Source organism: Parambassis ranga, chromosome 7 (assembly GCF_900634625.1).
Source record: "Parambassis ranga chromosome 7, fParRan2.1, whole genome shotgun sequence".
Classification (NCBI taxonomy): Eukaryota; Metazoa; Chordata; class Actinopteri; family Ambassidae; genus Parambassis; species Parambassis ranga.
The window spans coordinates 9,738,818-9,755,674 of NC_041028.1; the positions used below are offsets into that span (position 1 = coordinate 9,738,818).

At 44.6% G+C, this 16,857-nt stretch overlaps 1 protein-coding gene across 13 annotated transcripts in view; it reads right to left on the reverse strand.

The window, feature by feature from the left end:
- Window positions 1–16,857, reverse strand: part of huwe1 (HECT, UBA and WWE domain containing E3 ubiquitin protein ligase 1) — a 33,118-nt gene that overhangs the window by 2,831 nt on the left and 13,430 nt on the right. For 7 of the 13 annotated variants that reach the window (XM_028410695.1, XM_028410697.1, XM_028410696.1 and 4 more), the window contains 45 exons: window positions 16,491–16,728; window positions 15,787–16,134; window positions 15,491–15,547; window positions 14,859–15,005; window positions 14,688–14,783; window positions 14,299–14,568; window positions 13,896–14,048; window positions 13,658–13,785; window positions 13,439–13,520; window positions 13,061–13,237; window positions 12,416–12,967; window positions 12,067–12,262; window positions 11,753–11,920; window positions 11,526–11,674; window positions 11,368–11,434; window positions 10,872–11,095; window positions 10,562–10,773; window positions 10,284–10,466; window positions 9,992–10,164; window positions 9,765–9,904; window positions 9,541–9,616; window positions 9,289–9,387; window positions 9,060–9,187; window positions 8,817–8,976; window positions 8,418–8,646; window positions 8,142–8,320; window positions 7,966–8,055; window positions 7,579–7,739; window positions 7,437–7,479; window positions 6,420–6,788; window positions 6,063–6,273; window positions 5,757–5,881; window positions 5,448–5,668; window positions 4,950–5,341; window positions 4,140–4,800; window positions 3,314–4,019; window positions 3,118–3,206; window positions 2,787–2,943; window positions 2,569–2,701; window positions 2,199–2,401; window positions 1,868–2,103; window positions 1,105–1,207; window positions 651–800; window positions 291–536; window positions 82–199 (listed from right to left, as the gene is read on the reverse strand). In XM_028410695.1, coding sequence (XP_028266496.1) covers window positions 82–199; window positions 291–536; window positions 651–800; window positions 1,105–1,207; window positions 1,868–2,103; window positions 2,199–2,401; window positions 2,569–2,701; window positions 2,787–2,943; window positions 3,118–3,206; window positions 3,314–4,019; window positions 4,140–4,800; window positions 4,950–5,341; window positions 5,448–5,668; window positions 5,757–5,881; window positions 6,063–6,273; window positions 6,420–6,788; window positions 7,437–7,479; window positions 7,579–7,739; window positions 7,966–8,055; window positions 8,142–8,320; window positions 8,418–8,646; window positions 8,817–8,976; window positions 9,060–9,187; window positions 9,289–9,387; window positions 9,541–9,616; window positions 9,765–9,904; window positions 9,992–10,164; window positions 10,284–10,466; window positions 10,562–10,773; window positions 10,872–11,095; window positions 11,368–11,434; window positions 11,526–11,674; window positions 11,753–11,920; window positions 12,067–12,262; window positions 12,416–12,967; window positions 13,061–13,237; window positions 13,439–13,520; window positions 13,658–13,785; window positions 13,896–14,048; window positions 14,299–14,568; window positions 14,688–14,783; window positions 14,859–15,005; window positions 15,491–15,547; window positions 15,787–16,134; window positions 16,491–16,728 — 9,045 coding nt within the window. The remainder of the gene's footprint in view (window positions 1–81; window positions 200–290; window positions 537–650; window positions 801–1,104; window positions 1,208–1,867; window positions 2,104–2,198; window positions 2,402–2,568; window positions 2,702–2,786; window positions 2,944–3,117; window positions 3,207–3,313; window positions 4,020–4,139; window positions 4,801–4,949; window positions 5,342–5,447; window positions 5,669–5,756; window positions 5,882–6,062; window positions 6,274–6,419; window positions 6,789–7,436; window positions 7,480–7,578; window positions 7,740–7,965; window positions 8,056–8,141; window positions 8,321–8,417; window positions 8,647–8,816; window positions 8,977–9,059; window positions 9,188–9,288; window positions 9,388–9,540; window positions 9,617–9,764; window positions 9,905–9,991; window positions 10,165–10,283; window positions 10,467–10,561; window positions 10,774–10,871; window positions 11,096–11,367; window positions 11,435–11,525; window positions 11,675–11,752; window positions 11,921–12,066; window positions 12,263–12,415; window positions 12,968–13,060; window positions 13,238–13,438; window positions 13,521–13,657; window positions 13,786–13,895; window positions 14,049–14,298; window positions 14,569–14,687; window positions 14,784–14,858; window positions 15,006–15,490; window positions 15,548–15,786; window positions 16,135–16,490; window positions 16,729–16,857) is intronic. The other 6 variants (XM_028410704.1, XM_028410698.1, XM_028410699.1 and 3 more) reach the window with 6 other exon arrangements.

Consider the following 16,857-nt stretch of genomic DNA (forward strand, 5'->3'; position numbering starts at 1 on the left):
TGTAGAGATGACACAAACGCCAGCATGTTAGTGACCACCATGGATCACACAGCAGAAGAAAGTTACACCAATTCTTCTTACTTTCTCTTAACGTCGAAGTCCAGGATGCGTATGTAGTCAACCAATACTGCAAAAGGCCCGTCAGCCAAGTGAGTCGTAGACTGACGTAGGATCTGATTAAGCACTGTGCGGTGAGTTTCTAAAACGAAGAAGATTGCGTCTCATTAGAAATCTTACGACACATTAGAGGAAAGCTTTATCCGCCTCCTTATCCTATATTACAAGCTTACCGGCAAACCGGAGGAACTTCTGGGTGTCTGGTGGCAGGTTTGAAGAGATGTGCATGGACGATGGTTCCCTAGAAAAGAAGGGGTCTAGGGATGAAGGTGTGGCTGGTGTTAGGGGTGCTGGGGATAGTGGTGGAGGCTCGTCTTTGATGTGAGAAAGCTGGCTCTCTCGTGTGTCCCTCACAGGAGGTTTGCTCTCTCGTTCCGTGGCATGGACTAAAAAGAAGGCCTCCACAGCAGGCTGGAGAACTGGGAAAACACAATACCGTGAATACGGAAGCATCTTAGTTAGCCGTCCCCATTCAATAGATTTTAATGCAATATAAATGACATACAGTATGTAATGTAAATAACTGCCCCTACCCAGTACAGCATGTTGGTCATGGGACTCCTCCAACTCTTTCAAGCACTCCCCGAGCATGTCCCATAGTTCATCCAACAACAGCTGCTCACTGAGCAGAGGGAGATCTGGAAGTCTTTCCTCACTCTCTGACTGACCGTTTCCTTCTTCATCTACAAAAAATATATTAAGCAATTATGAATACGGCTTAATGACTTACAGTGGCTGTAATCACGCATGCAAGTTTGTGAATATGGTCATTTTTGTCTATGTATTTTGTTCTTCTGTTACTGTAGTTACTGTGTGTGTGTTGGTCATAATTAATTACATCACATTATGTCTCCATATAAAACTCACAAGAAAGACACTAAATGAAAAAGCACCATAATGTGCAGGACATGTGGGGATCATTTACTCAAAATACAACTCAATTAAAAAGGACAAAAAGTGAATTAGCAGGCTGCCAGTGAGTCATACCCAGAGGTGCAGGGTCCTGCTCCAGGGGGGATGGCTGGTCGACATCCATGGGAGAGTCATCTCTCTGTGTTGCCTGGGCTTCTGACACTGACGGTACTTCAGACTGCAGAAGACAAACCAGTAAGAACCAGAGAGGTAAAAACAAAGGATGAACGCCAGGAAAAAATTAACGATTAACACAATATTTCATTATCAACTATATTGTCTAAGACTGCCATGCAAAATGACATTCCCACGAACCACTTAAAAAAAAAAAGAGGATGACGTAGGTGGAGATGGAGGGAGGGGCAAAAGCATAAGCCACACCAGCCAGCAGACAGACAACATCAGAGTAACAAGTTAAACAGTTTGGAGCAGGCAGTACATTCACATTTAGACACTAGTATAAACAACCGATTGTGTCATTGGAAAGACACCGATACCAAATGCAGTCAATCACTTGCATATCTGTCTTTCTGGTGGAGTTGCCCATGTTGTTTACAGATGGGTATGTGTATTAATGTTTAAAGGGATGGGTAGACCTATTTCTAAAAGCAAATACAGTACATTAGCAGTAATTACTAAAATGTCCAAAGCCATATTAGCGAAGTCAAATATTTTATAGCTACAGTTTCATTGTAATTATCTTGATAACCACCACAATACGTGCCTGTACTGTGAGGGTCATACTAGTTATGTTTAATTTAATGTTTGATTACACTTCTGTTTGAGTGTGCAGTGTGTAAGTAAGAGTATGCCTGCTGTAAGTGCAGCCCATGCTAACCGTGGCAGCAGCAGCCGTGCCAGCAGGGGGAGCAGCACCAGTGGGAGCATGGGGGGCAGCCACTGAGGATCCAGCAGCGACGGAAACGGAGGCAGAAGGGGCAGTTGTTGAGGGAGCCTGTTGGAGTCGACGTGCTCGCTGCCCCTCTCTCACCATCTGGATGATGGCGTCGGCCTCTGCCTCTAGCTGACGCACTGCAGCCTGGATGCTGCTGGCCGAGCCTAAACTGGTGGAGCCTGGGCAAAGGAAAAGAGGAGAGGGATTTTTAATCATTAAAATATAAGTATATTATATGCATATAGAATACGGTTTATATGTAGCATCTTCGTACCTAGTCGACCTGTCTGTTTGGCTTTCTTGTTGGCGCGGCGTGTGTCCTCACGGAGCTGGATTATAACTTGCAGAACTCTCAAGAAAAACTTCTGTGTTGATGTTTTGGATGTTAATGAGCTCATACAGGGAAGTTGTAATTCACGTCCCCCCAACGTACGCTTCTGTGCAGCTACAATCACCACACTCTCTGATCCGTCGAACCTGTACCCCCAACAAGTGCAAATGCAAATAAGTCAAAACATATTACAGCTATGAGATGTACTGTAATAGAGTGCTAATTTAAGTAGATGAAATTAAAAGCCTTGTCAGTCTCTTTCTTTGTTGACATCTTACTGAAACTGGGCAGCCAAGAATCATCACTAGCTAACCTGCTGGTCATCTTGCCCTTCAGTCTGGCTGATATGGAGGAATCTTCGGGAGGGGCATCTGGGGAATGCGAATCAGCTTGTGCCCGTCTCTGCTGCTCCAAATTGTATTCTCTAAGTTCTGCCAGTAATGTGCCTGAGTGAGATGAAAAAAGAGTCAGAATGTGTTCAGAACTCAAATAGCAATGAGAATTGACTACTGTGTAGTTTCCCAAACTAACCGATCTGTTTGCAAAGAGTGTATCCCAGGTGTCTTGCACCACTGAGTAGCAGTCTGAGTACAGTGTCTCTGGTGGAACTGTCTCCCCGAGATAACTGTAGCAGAATGTTTGCAGCATCCTCCAGACCCTCCTCCGAACATGAGTGAGATGTCAACACCTTGTAAGGAGGAGAACAGTTTAGTGTACTTAAGTTTACATAGATAACACTGTCAATGTAGCTCTGCTAATAATAATATCCTAAAAACTTTACTTGGATTGTTTTAGAAATAAAAAACGTACATACTACACGACTAAAAGGAAATTACACTAAGTGGAATATATTTTTTCATACCTCCACAGAAAGTTGAAGTTGTTTCTCTGTGAGTCCAGCTGAGGCCATCTTGTCGCTCTCTGTATTGCCAGTAGTGCCCCTCTGTTTTCCTGTTTGGGCAACCCACCCCCCAAAAGATGGCCGTTATTTTCTGAAGCCTGTATATTGTAAGCTTAAATAAACTTGAGATATTTTATTTTGGAGTAAATAATACTACCTGCAGATGTTGCTCCAGTGGATGTGGGAATAATGATTGTTGTAGAGGATGTCTGTGAGGTTGCTATACTTGTCCCTGAGGATGTACCCTGTGCGGCAGCTCCTACAGATGCACCTGGTACCGTCACAGTGGGCTGGACAGACCCCACTGACACCACACCCTGTGTTGTAACTGAGACAGTAGCTCCTGAGCTGGCTGCTGTGCTAGGGTTGGCAGCCTGTGGGGTAGGATGTCCAGCTGGCACCTCTGTGGCCTTGTTGTCAGGCAGGGCAATAGATATGAGGGAGAGCAGACGCAGTAGCTTTTCAGTGAGCAAAGAGCTCCGTCTGATTACAGGGTGGGACAGCATATTCATCAGCTGGCCTAGAGGGGAGGTCTCTAAACTGAACTGGGCTCCCTCTCCATCTCCAAAGCCCCCCAGAGGAACTGTCTTCATTGAGGCTTTGCCCTTGCGGCTGACATTCATGTTGTCAAGCTTGACCAGCAGGTCCCAAAAATCAGTGGAGATTCCCAGAGACTGGGGAGTTATGACAGAAGACCCAAAGGAGTTTTGGGTGTTGGTGGCATTAGGGTTGCTCTGAGACTGTGACCCTGATCGGGAACCTCCACCTCCTCCACCAGAGGAGCCTGAACATAGACGGGAATCCAGGTCAGAAGACGACACTAGGTCCTTACAGCGCTGTTGGGTGAAGTGACTGGGGAATACCTGTAAGGACAGCGAATAACTTAACTGAAACCTTTGTACACCTTAATTGACATTTTTAAAGTCCTTATTGTAGATAACAGGAAATTAATCACATGTAAATCAATCCAAGTGGCCCCTCACCTTAGCTAGTTGAATAAGTGTGTCCAAAACATGTCGACAGACCACTGGAGCAGCTTGTGGGTGAATGTGAACAGTGGAACCTCCACCTCCAGCACATGTGACACCTGCAGCAGCACTTGACACTCCTCCCCCCAGTGTTCCTGTTCCTGTGGAACCTCCAGCTGAGTGTCGGTCAGCATGCTTCCTACCTGATGCTCGCTGAATCTGGAAAATGTTTGTCCGGCAGCCCAAGGCCGCATCCATTGAAACAGAGAGCCAGGAAAGCTGGCTGGAGCTGCGAGACTCCACCCTGTTCAGTAGCTCTAGAGAGGAAGATGAGGATGAAGAAGACGAGGATGAAGAGGAGATGGAGGATGCAGCTGAGCCTTTTCCTCCACAGCCTCCCTGGGAGCCCCTCTTGCCACGAGAGTCTTCTAGACGCGAGGTCTCCACACAAACTTCACTCTCACTGCTGCGTTGGAGGATAGATAACAAGCTGCGAATGACCCACCCACGTGTCTGAGAGTGGTAGCAGAGGTTCCTGAGCACACGATGGAGGCGGCTGGTGTTAAGCTTTGGTTCATCCACAAAGAGCAAAACCAGTAAGCAGGACAAGGCCTCATGATCCAGCAGCAACCGTCCACGCAGGCGCAACAATGAGTCTACACTTGAACTGGATGGTCTGAGGAGATGCATACACTTGTCAGTATGTATGTATGTATAATTTAATCAAGATTATATTATTAATAACTGAAGTCGTACATTTCTTCAGTTAATTTACTGGTATTCTCAAAACTTTAAAATCTTATTGAAATTACAGTTGCTTCTTACCTGTGGTTTGTTCCTCCCCCCATCTGAAACGTGCCTCCTCTCTGTACAGCCAGTCGGGTGTACTGGACACCACGATTGCTTCCTAATCGACTGGTGAAGGCTGGTGAGCGCAAGATGGCTGAAAGGGCTGAAGATGAGCTATGACCAAACAGTCTCTCATGCATCAGCTGCCTCTGACGGGCCTCTTGTTCTCTGCGCAATGCAGCTGCTTCAGCAGCAATGTCTGGGGGCATGACAGCCAAAACACTATCTTCCATGTCCTCAAGCACACTACGACGAAGCTCTGAAGGCAGTGTCTGGATAAAGGTGACAGGATCCAGAGGAGTGTCTCCCTGTGGAGGCTGCTGGGCTAGCTCTCTGCGTTGCTGCTCTGCTCGTTGCTGGGCAAGAACCTAATAGAAGAAATGTCATGCTTATTAAAACTAATTTAAATGAAAATCATATTGAAATGTTTATATTTTGTCTATTGTAGTTTTAAAATATTTCAACATCTCTCACCTCCTCCTGGATGGCCGGTGGCAGGGCTGCCAGGAACTCAGGGCTAACCTCTGTAACCCCTGGTCCTCCCAATACAGGTGCAGTAGAGGTGGGAAGGCTTGAAGCAACTGGAGCACGGGATGGTGGTCTAATTCCAAGCTGATTTTGCAACACCTCTCTACGGATGTCCTCGGGAAGAGCAGCCAGGAAAGAAGGATCAACACCCTCAGGCAGACTGATGCCTGTCAACAGAAAAGACAGCATAGATGTAACATTTTATCAAATATCATGCAACAACCAAAACCCTACAACATAGATACTTTATTCTACCTGCAAGGGGGTCATCCTCCTCATTGCTGGTAGATGGGAGGGGCTCTTCCTGGATGGCTTGAGACTGGCTGTCAGCACTGTCACTCCTAGGCATCGTTTCTCCAGGGGATGAAACGGATGTAGAGCTGCAAACAGAAAAAAAAGGCTTAAGAAAATATGCATGTTACATATAGAGAGAGTTCATGTACTAACACTGAAAACTACAGTAATAACACGTTGACATGACAAATACTTATAGTCTACCAAGGTATTTAAAGGCAGTTTTGAACATGTATTTGTTCAGCAATGACATTATAAGCCACTCACCCAGTTTCTGCATCTGTCTGCCTATCAGTCAGCCCACTCTCTCCACTTCCGGAAAGCTCCTGGGACAGCTGGGTGGACTGTGCAGGGTTGGGAGCAGCCTCTTCCTGAGTGGCAGAAGCAGGACTGCTTGTATCCATTGGTGACCCTTCCAGTTGTGACACACCAACTACTGCAGGCTCTGAGTTCTCTACAATATCTGGACTTAGGGATGCTGAGGTAAAGAAGAGAAGGTAAGTGTTAGGCTTATGTCACCCACTGTACTAAAGATTCTGGCAACGGCTTTAACATATGGGTTACATTACAGATGTCCTTACTGTTGGCCAGTCTATATGGATTAAGTTTACAAAGTTAGTCTACCTTCTCTGCATTCATCCAACGCTCCTCCACCTCCACCTCCTCCGACTCTCTCACCGATTGTGGGTGCCGGGGACATTTCCATCTGAGATGCCTCTGCTTCACTGTTTGGCCTCTCAGCTGATGACAAGGGTGGAAGACCAGCCCCTGCCAGAGCAGCGAGCGAGCTGGCATGCGATTCTGCCAGTAGCAGGTCAGCAATTGGCTGGTGGACCTGCTGACTAATCGCAGTCTCCAGGGAGACTAGGGCCTGTTCATGAGGCGCAGGTGTGGTGGGAGTGACCTCTCCAGATGGAGGAGCAGTAAGGAAGCCCTCTGAGACCCTGGGTGGGTCCAGACAAGAAACTGCACCTCCCTGAGCCTGCTCACCCTCTGCAAAGAGAGAAACTTGTGCGTTAAGGCCATCGACAGGAATACAGTCCTTAGACATTAAACATATTTAATTTCATCTCATTACAATTTTTACATTACAGCATACAAGTGGCATTTCTATATGACCTAAAAACATTAAGAGCAAAACACTTCTGAAGCACCAATAACTAATTTCCAAAAAGAAGCTCGATGCAAGCTCATTAAGAGAACAAAAATCAGCTATTGGTCTTTTTTCATAGATGCCAAGGGCCTTTGCTGAGGAAGGCAGTAAGTTGTATAGTTATCTCCTGAACGGGGTGCACAATCCTGATCCCCAACAACAACACAACTTACTACCTCACCACAGTACAGGCAGCTGCAGGAGAAAACAATCAATACAGAATACATATGCAGCAAGACTGAATACTGGAAAAATAAACTCTTGCAACAAATGAAGATACCAAGCTGGTATGGCGATGCCATAAGAAAGACAGTAGACTGTATAGTTATCTCCCAGATCTGGTGTGATCCTAAAACTATACAAACTACTACCTCATCCCACAGCACGCACAGCTCGCCTCTGGATGGCCTTCACTGTGTGGTCCAATACAGATCGGCAAAGGAATAGTGACATTATCATACAAATGAAATCTATACAAACATCAGTACCTGCAGTGTTCTCAGCACCATTAACTGTCCCCATACCAGACCCCTAAAGGCAAAAACATTTGATATTAGTAAAAAGTGAATACATCTGCAAGCACAGTGTTATATCAGCAAAAACACTAATGAACATATATTATTTGCCAACCTGTAGGCTCTGTTCTCTAGCCTGTTCTGCTCCAGAGGCCCTTCTCTCATTCTGCTTAGACTCCTCTTCCTCGGCCAGTTGCCGCCTTCTCTTCTCCCTGCGTTCTTCAAGCTCCTCATCTCGCAGACCCTCCAAGTGCTGCAGAATAGGCACCTTCACCACTGAAATCAGATAGATGTCAAAATAAATCCTCAGTTGTGGCTCTACTCAAAAGTATCCATTCAAATATCAGAACCTAATTTAATATAACTACTACAACTAGCAAATAATTTCTGAAAGCACAAAAATTTTAAAAATACTGCCATACAGTCAGTGTAGGAGGTACATAAACATAATTTAATTATTCATTCATTGTCACTGAAATACGTAGTTTCAATGTCAATCTACCTGCCACACAGTCGTGCATACTCTCTCCATCCAACACTTTACACTCATCTGTCCATCTAGTTAAGGCAGTGGGAATGCTAGAGAGAGTGCCTAATGGGGTATAAAGCAAACAGATGTTAAGGAAAGTAATACATTCAGAATCAGTTGCAAGAAAAACATCTTGCAGTAATGCTTACCTGCTTGTCCCCCAGTACTGCTCTGCTCATGGAAGAAGTCATCCAACAATTCATCATCAGAACGTGCAATAATGTGCACATCCTCATTACCAACCAAAAGGCGGGCACGACCACGAGACTGCAAAGGCAGTGAGCTGGACAGCTGTAAAATGTCTGCTGCTGCACTTGGGCCCAACAACCTAAAGAAGGGTGTAAAAAACCTTTTTAATTATCACTCAAAAAAAAAGGTGGTGCAAATAAATTAGTGGTAACCCAGACAAATAAATATGGAATTACCTTTGTAAGATGAGTGGCGGATTGGGCTGACGGTTGCCAGGGTAATGGACATGAATGGTGTGTCCACTGTTAGCAGTGAGCTGGCGCAGAGTTCGCTGGCTGCGGCCCATGCCCTGTGCTAGACGGCTGCTAGTGCCTGCCACACCTAGGGTGAGGGAACCATGGTCAGCATGTCGCACCATCAGCGGGTGGGAGCTAGGGATGTTGCCTGGGGAGGGAGGGATATCAGCTGATAGAAGAAAAAAAAAACAGAAAAAAATGTTAGGATGAAAAACCTCTGGTACAACTCCACAATTTTAATTCTTTGCAAGGAACAAGATTAAATTCACTAGCAAAAGAAAATATTTATTAGCCAGAATGCCTAACTGTAAAACATATCCTAGTAAATATTACACTTACCATTGTTGGAGAACATGTTGTCAAACTCTATTATGAGGTCATCATCCCTGTCAAACCTTTCAAAGCGGATGTGTGGGGCAGCATTTATATCAGGGAAATCTTCATCCAACTCCATCTCGGAACCTTCATCATCGTCATCCTCATCGCCTTCTTCATCATCCTGAGGAAACCGTATTTGCAATCAGTCTTAAAGAAAACAATAATTAAGATTTATTCTGTGAATGCCACTGCATTATTCCATACCTGATCCTCCTCCTCTTCTTCTTCTTCCTCCTCTTCTTCATCCTGGCTGTCTTCATCATCATTACTGCCACTAGAATCCTCCTCCTGTGTGTGCTCTTCATCTTCTGGTTCCAGGATGTTCATTGAGTCTGATGGAAGAGGCAATTACAGCAGTTACAAACTTGCTGTCATCAACAAAACCCTTCACAAAATTAGTCAACAAAATAAATTCTGTCAGCCAGAGTCTTACCTTCCCGATTAGCCTGAAGAGTGGATGCCTGGCTGATATTAGAGGGGGCTTCATCCATCAATACATCCTCTTGAGATTCATCTTCACCACTGCGTCCCACTGATTGACAGAACAGACAAGTGAGTGTGCCTGTACTCTGAAATCAAATCTAGCTACACTCCTTTCATAGTAAATGTATTCATTTTTGTATTCTGCTAAGGTTCATCTTGATGAGCCATAGTAGTCATCTCTTAGGTGAATCCAATGACTTACCAATAATTGTGCTGTTGACAGTGCCAGCATCTCTCTCCAACAGCTCATCAATGAGATCCACCAGCTCATTCTCTACCTACATGGTCATGAAAACATGCATTGCAAGCCATTAAATGGCAATCAAAGAGAGGAAATGGTATCATCCATGAGCTTGTTCTCCAATATGTTATGGCCAAGAACTATAGACATTACAGAACAGCATCTTTTATGTAAGTGTTACACACCTGCATAGCCTGTGTGCTGAGAACCTCTGGCTGACCAGCAATGACAACAGTGTCTCCCTCTGTTTCTCCATCCATCAGGTCATTATCTGGTCCCTGCACTCTGTGGGTGCCATCTACTGGCTCTGCCTCACCAGACTCTCCTTAAATAGATGTCACAACATTAGCACAAGACATACTTAAGTCACAGGTAAAGTCAACTCATTTCTCATCTGTTTGAGTTTGGATACCTTGGTCCTGAGTGTTACTGTTGCTGTCCCTGGCAGTGCCCACAGTATCATGTTCCGTCTTGTTTTTGCTGGAGCCCCCTTTGCCTCCAAATAGGCTGCTGGGCTGGTTAACAATGCGTGACAGGGTCTCAAGGGGCTTCAGGGCAGCATTCACGGTGTTAGCCATGTTTGGGCTAAGGCAAATGATGTAAAGGAAGTACAAGCAATGTTTATTAAACCTAAACACTAAATAGGCAGCAAGGAAAACCAGATTTAAACTAAATTAAACCAATAAAATAGTGCAATGGCATACCTGGACAAATCCAGGCTGTGAGGAACACGGGCCAAGTCATTGACCAGTCCTTTCTTAAGAAAAAGTCTTATAATGTTGTTCATGCCGTTATGCTGCGTCTTGGCTGCTGCCGTGCTATAGAAACTGGATGTGGAGGGACATGATTCCATGATGGTGCTTATTATGCACATCACTGCCTGAAGCCTGTCAAATATATGTGACAGGACATGAGAGTAAAGATGGGTCAATCAATCAATAGTATTTCAACAATAGGCTGCACGTATTTTTAGGGCATATACCTTGCATGTTTTTCAGCACCTTCTGGCATTGCTAGTGCTCGGCTGAGAGCAGCTTTCACCTCATTCACTAGGGCAACCTGGGCATCAGTGCCGGTGCCTGCAGCGGCAAGGCTAGCTAGGAAGAGACGCGCCAAAGCTGGGGTGTCCTTGTCCTCTGAATTCTGAGTGTGAGGCAGTAAGTGGTCGAGCACAAAGGCTAGAACACTGCAATCCTGTTATATAGACATGTATACAGACACGTCAAAATGGATAAATAGGGAAAATTAGGACATGACATTATAAAGAATAACAACTTTGTTTAACTACAAACCTCCTTAATAAGCTCAGACTGTCCAGCGGTGTAGCTGTAGGAGGCGATTAGTGTGGCGATGCCCACATAGGAGCGCACCAGTTCAGCCAACAGTCTCAAGATGGTAGAGGTAGGCATTAAAGGCTTGCTTGCCTTTACCTTTGCCGCTTTACCCTCATCTGAGCTGGTACCCTTCTCTCCCTCCTGGTCCTTCTTCTCCTCCCGCATCTCTTCTGGTGTGGAGGCTGAGGAAATCCACATAACAGAATTATCATCTTGTGTAAATGTGAACTTCTACTAGAAAAAAATTGTAGAAAATTAGACAGACAATAGATTTCTGGTGTCCCCTGACTTGCCGTAAAAATGGTAACAGTGAGCATGGACAGTGAGATGCATTTGCAACTAAAGAAATGCTATCAGACAATCTTATAAACAATGTGACAAGAGATAAAAAAACTATCCAATACATGCAGTTATTTTACATAGGTTTGCTTTTTGGGGGAAAAAAAACCCTCACCTTCTCCTTGTGGTGTGCCTGACTGGGATGACTCAGCTACACCTCCATCAGCTGCAAACACCTGGGTCTGAGAGGAAGAGATGTTGCTCTACTATTATTTAAGAAAAGTCATGTTTCAATACACAAGTCAATTACGATTACTTGTTATCAAGCCTCACATTTATATGGAATGCAGACTGAGTGTCAAAGTCGCTTCCTTGACGTGTGAGCCTGTACTGCTGGTAAACGTCATCACCAACATCTTGCAAAATCTGGCACAGGTCTTGACCACCAGGCACAGCAACAGCGCGTTCTTCTGGACGTTCAGCTGTGACACATGCATCCAAAACATTATCGATAAAATCACATATAAAAAGCTTGTCAGAGAGCTATTAAAATGTCTTACGTTCTTCAGGGGCATGGTAAGCAGCCAAAGCATTGAGCATGTCATAGATGACCTCCTTGATAGTGTCAGGAATGGATGGCAAAGGAGAAAGTTTCAGTGGAGTTGTCTTCACCAGCTGCACAGCATTGGGCCCCTTAATTCGAAGGTTTTCAAACTCATCGTCTGAGGCTGAAGAAAAAAAAATGTGACAGGAATCATTTTGACTTGACATCCAACTATGTTAGTAAGTTCATATCTACATGAATTAATTCTAATTAATTGTGATGAATCTAACAAAGGTTTTTTTCACATATTTGTCAGGCTTGCACACTTACTGGTGCCAGCTCCACGGGGTGCAGGCAGAGCGATGCGGACACAATTGCTGGCAGTTTCAGCAAAGCATTCAGGGTTACGACAGGCAGCAGGACCCAGGACGCGAAGAATATAATTGATTTCTCTGGAGCCAAGGCTGCCTGACACCACTCCTGACGTGGTACTACCTGCTCCACTCGTCACTGCTGACCTCACCACCTGGGGAAAATTATTAGCAGGCAATTGGAAAATGGTTTTAGAACTGAAACTATGATTTAGTAGGAAAAAAAACTAAATGATTGAAACACAGAAAGAGGTTAGTATCTTTTTATACGGTGACCACTTGTTTAAAGAAGATGAGAAAAGACCAACCTTTTCCATGGTGTGCCGCAGTGTGGCCGGATCTTCTATGATGTGTCTGAACAGCAGAGTAACAAGTGGGGTGAAACCGTTGAACCCAGAGCTCTGAGTCAGCCCCAAAATCATCCGTGTACTCTTCAGCTCTGCGAACATCATTGCATAGTGGTGATTGCGTGTAAGGCGTAAACAGAGACGCAGTGTGGCATGAAGGGTATCAGGATCCACAGGAACACTGATCATACTGACACAAGCCCGGATAAGAACAGTGGTCATGTCCTCACTCAGGCCTTGCACAACAATATCAGATCCCTGTGTGTAGTCAGACTCAAGGGAAGATGATGGGCCAGAGGTCGTTTCTTTCAATTGACTGGAATCATCCTTAGAAGCACTCATCTCCACCGCTGCTCCTGAGTCTAGGTCACTCTGGGATTCATCAACTTTGCTTCGGTCTCCCTCCTCTCTCTCAGAATCTGTGATACTGCCAGCCTTCGAAGGCTTGGGAATGCGAGGCACTCTCTGGACCATCAGCATCACTGGCCTCCTATTACCAGTCTCTTCATTTACCTGCCAAACAAAGTGGTTTTAGTCTAACAGAGGGGAAGCAGCCAAACCCTATGACCCAATTAAATGATATGAGCAATAGAAATATGTCTATACCTGCACCATGGTGTTAAACTGGACCGTGTATCTTCGACGTCCAGCTGTGAACCGGACACTGCTCTCTCCAGCCCTCCACGCAGAATCGATGGTACTGTTGTTGGATGCACTGTAACTGCACCAACGGCCAGAGCGGTCATCAAACCATCTCCAGTTATTCCCATTGGGTTGTAGATACTAAAGGCAAGTAGAGACAAGATTGACTAACGGTACAAAAAATAGGTGCAGCAGTATAAGACCAATGCTTTAAAATATAGTGCACACAGAATATGCATTAACATTTTGCATGGGCACAACAAAAACGTATTCTAAATTTAACAACTTCACAAAGTTGTAGGTATGTGTATATATGTATGTGAAGATATGGGGATTTTCTACCTTGTTCATTTGTTCCCTGCGCTTTGAAGAGACAGCCATCTTCTCATAGAAGTCTATGATCAACAGAACTGGAGTGATCCATCTGTAGAGAAAGCGTTTTTTTTTTTTTTTTTTAAATAGAAACACATTTATTACACAAACATATTTGCCTGTCATGATACAAGTTAACAGGTTATTTTTTAAGCAGGGAAAGAGTATCTGGTCCTCAGAAAAACTCACTTTGGTGTCTGGATGTCTTTGTGTTCTTTAGCTGCTTGCAGACAAGGCTGCACAACCTCGAGCAGCTTAATTAGCAAATCAAGAATTCCACTGTTCTCCACTACTCTGGCACCTAACAGCTTCAGTTCCTATAGAAACAGAAAACAGCAAATGATATACATAAGGACCACTGCCCCTTTACAAAAAAATCACACTCTAAAGTTTGACATTTTATGACTACAACAATAATTCCGGTCACCTCAAAGAGCAGTGTGAGCAGCAGAATTCGTGTTGCCAGTTTTGAAGCCTGAGGCAGTGTGGCCATCTGTCTGGTCCACTCAGACACTGTCTTTGTGTCACTGGTAGTCAGGGGTTCAGCTGCCTTAATCAGCACGTCTGCTGCCTCCCACACCTACACATAAAAAACACATACATAAATCAGCCTAGCACACAAACAGGATGATTTGTAGGTAAGCTTTTGCAGCAATTGATACTGAAAAAATGTTGTTCTCTGCATTTGCACTGAGGATATGCAATGGATTTCAAAGCAACATACTCCAGCACTCAATTACTTACATAAAAACAAACCGCAAACAGCTGACTAAACAAATCTGCACAGAAAAAAAATACAAAGAAAATAGGAGAAGTATTTATCCACTGACCTGGTGAACAACTTGGCCAAGAATGAGATCCCTGTACTCTGGGCCACTCCTCTTGATGGCAGTCATCAAAAGGTCACAGAGCCTATAGACTGTGTCTGGCAACTCATCTAAAAGATGGAAGCAACCAGGCAGCATGGAGTCAGTGAAGGTATGTAGCTCCTGAGGGTCCAGTGGCTCAGCCTCCATGAAGCGCTCCAAGCAGCGCGCTTCCTCCTCTTCGGCCCGCTCCCTTGCTCTCCTGTCCTCTTCCTCACGCCGACGTGCTGCTTCCTGTTGCAGACAAAGATAACATGATTTCCACAGCTGCTAAGCAGGTGACATTAGGTTTTCTATTTATGTTAACCTTGGCAACAAATATTTTTGATTTTCAAAAGGTGAAAATTGCACACCTCAGGAGAATCAGAGCGCTGCTCCATGCTTACTTCTTGTCCAAGGGACATGGCAATTGCCCGCATCATCTGGTCCTCTTCAGACATAGTCAAATCCTTGATGGAACAAGAGCAACAGATTCAGCTGCCTGATTTTGACTTCTGAAAATTATGAGAAACTAAAGTATGTACGGGTATCTGTGAATGCAGTCTTACTCTCACTGCTCCACCAAGGAGTGGGGGAGGGTGTGTAAGAAGGTACTCTGTGGCTTGCTCCATGGTACTGGTGTTCAGTAGGGCCTCCATAGCATGTTCTCTTGAAAAACCCATATCCATAAGCTAAAACAAAAGGAAACAAAAGACAAGAGTACACAATGATAAGGTCATAAATGATTGGAAAAAAAGTGTGTACATGGAGGGATTCGAGACAATGAGGCTTAACTGATAAAAATATTGATGAGGTCATGTAAGGTGAATGAAAATCGAAAGCCATTTTCACACAGCCAAAGGCAGGACTGTTGCACCTTTATGGTGTGCGTGTGTGTGAGAAAGGGATGTCAACATGGCAGGACATGCACACTCAACACCAATGCTGTTGTACTGACACCAATTCAGCATTTAGCTGCATTTTTGTGAAAGAGAAAAGGTCAGCAAGGTCGGGTCTTCTAAGCACCATTATAGCGGGACTTCTGTATTTCTGTAGAGAAAGACCCTATCATTGCAATAATCTGATTTATCAGCTGCTTCTCCGTACTGTCTCTAACCTTTATTACCAACTTGTGTCACACTCTTCTCTCAATTTCTACCCCTGATGGCTCTTATACCTGCTGCAGCTGCTGCTGATGGACCTGTGCGTGCCTCCCTCTCCCTCTGCATCTTCCCTGTTATAAAACAAATGGTGGCCAATGACTTAGTGCACTTAGAATATGGCGAGAAAGACTGCAGCAACTTTGGTTTAATTTCTTACACGGCCACTAATAAAAGTACACCATTTTCCCAGGGCTATTGTGCCAAAGATGAAAAGTAGGTATTGTGACAAAGTGTGTTCAAGAAGTACTAATTCTAGCAGTGCTTCGGATAAATAACTGACATCAGATTTTGTCAGTGTTTTCCCACACACCTGCGTAAGCTGAGCCTGGTTAACCTGAGGCTCGCGACGAGGGGTAGAATTGGTTGAATCTTCAGCTGATCCTCCTGCTGGACCTGCAGAAGTTGTTCCACTCACTGACGGTGCCTCTCCACCTGTTGAAGCAGCTCCTGGGGCTCCACTGGGACCCAAAGAAGCAATGGAGGTCCCCTCATCGTCTGGGCGCACTGTCCCCTCCCTCTCCTTAGCCAGGCGCTCCTGGATAACTGGCTCCCCTCTTAAGATGTGGCAGAGGATAGCCAGCATTGATTCAGCCATTCTGCCACCATACACCTTCAATGGTTTTCTGTTCCACAGACTGCGGATGCAGTTAAATGCAGCCTAGATGAAAGAAAGACAAAACATGCACTAAGAGAAATTTCTTCAGCTCTAATCTACAACACTACCACTAGGTAGAACCTCTTATTGTTTAATGATTTAAAGGGTGCATTTGCTAAAAAATGACAAAAGCCACACAAATATAACTTCCTGCCAGTTTCTTTCTGCCTGACTGCAAACAAGCAATCATGTAGAAGCCGAAAGCACGTAATCGCACAGGCTTCCACTGGAACAAAACTTTAAGTGATTTTAACCCCAAAGTCCTGCTTTAAGTATTAATACATTTTTGCTGTAATAAATGAAAGTTATCCTGGAATGAGCAGTGGGATGCAAAATCTCCATCTGTAGCGACTACTGACCTTCTGGGTGACTATAAGGAATCGAAGGGCGCTAAACTGGGGCATCGTTGGTGTGACCCCTGGCATTTTGGCTGGCAGAGAGTGAGGTGAGTCCAGCACAGTGCTTGGATTAACCATTTTTTCCACCAGCATTAACCAGGCATCCAGGAACTCCCCTGTCCCATCTGGTAGATCTGCATGTTCAAGACCCTCAGACACAGGTACCTTTCCACCCATTGATAGGGCCCAGTTAAATGTCCTGCACAAAACAAACACAGCCAATTAAACTCTTTATGCTAAACACAGATTTCAACCACTGAATAAATACGATGACAGGGAACAGAACAAATATACTGCTATTTCAAAAGATTACCATACAACAGAATAA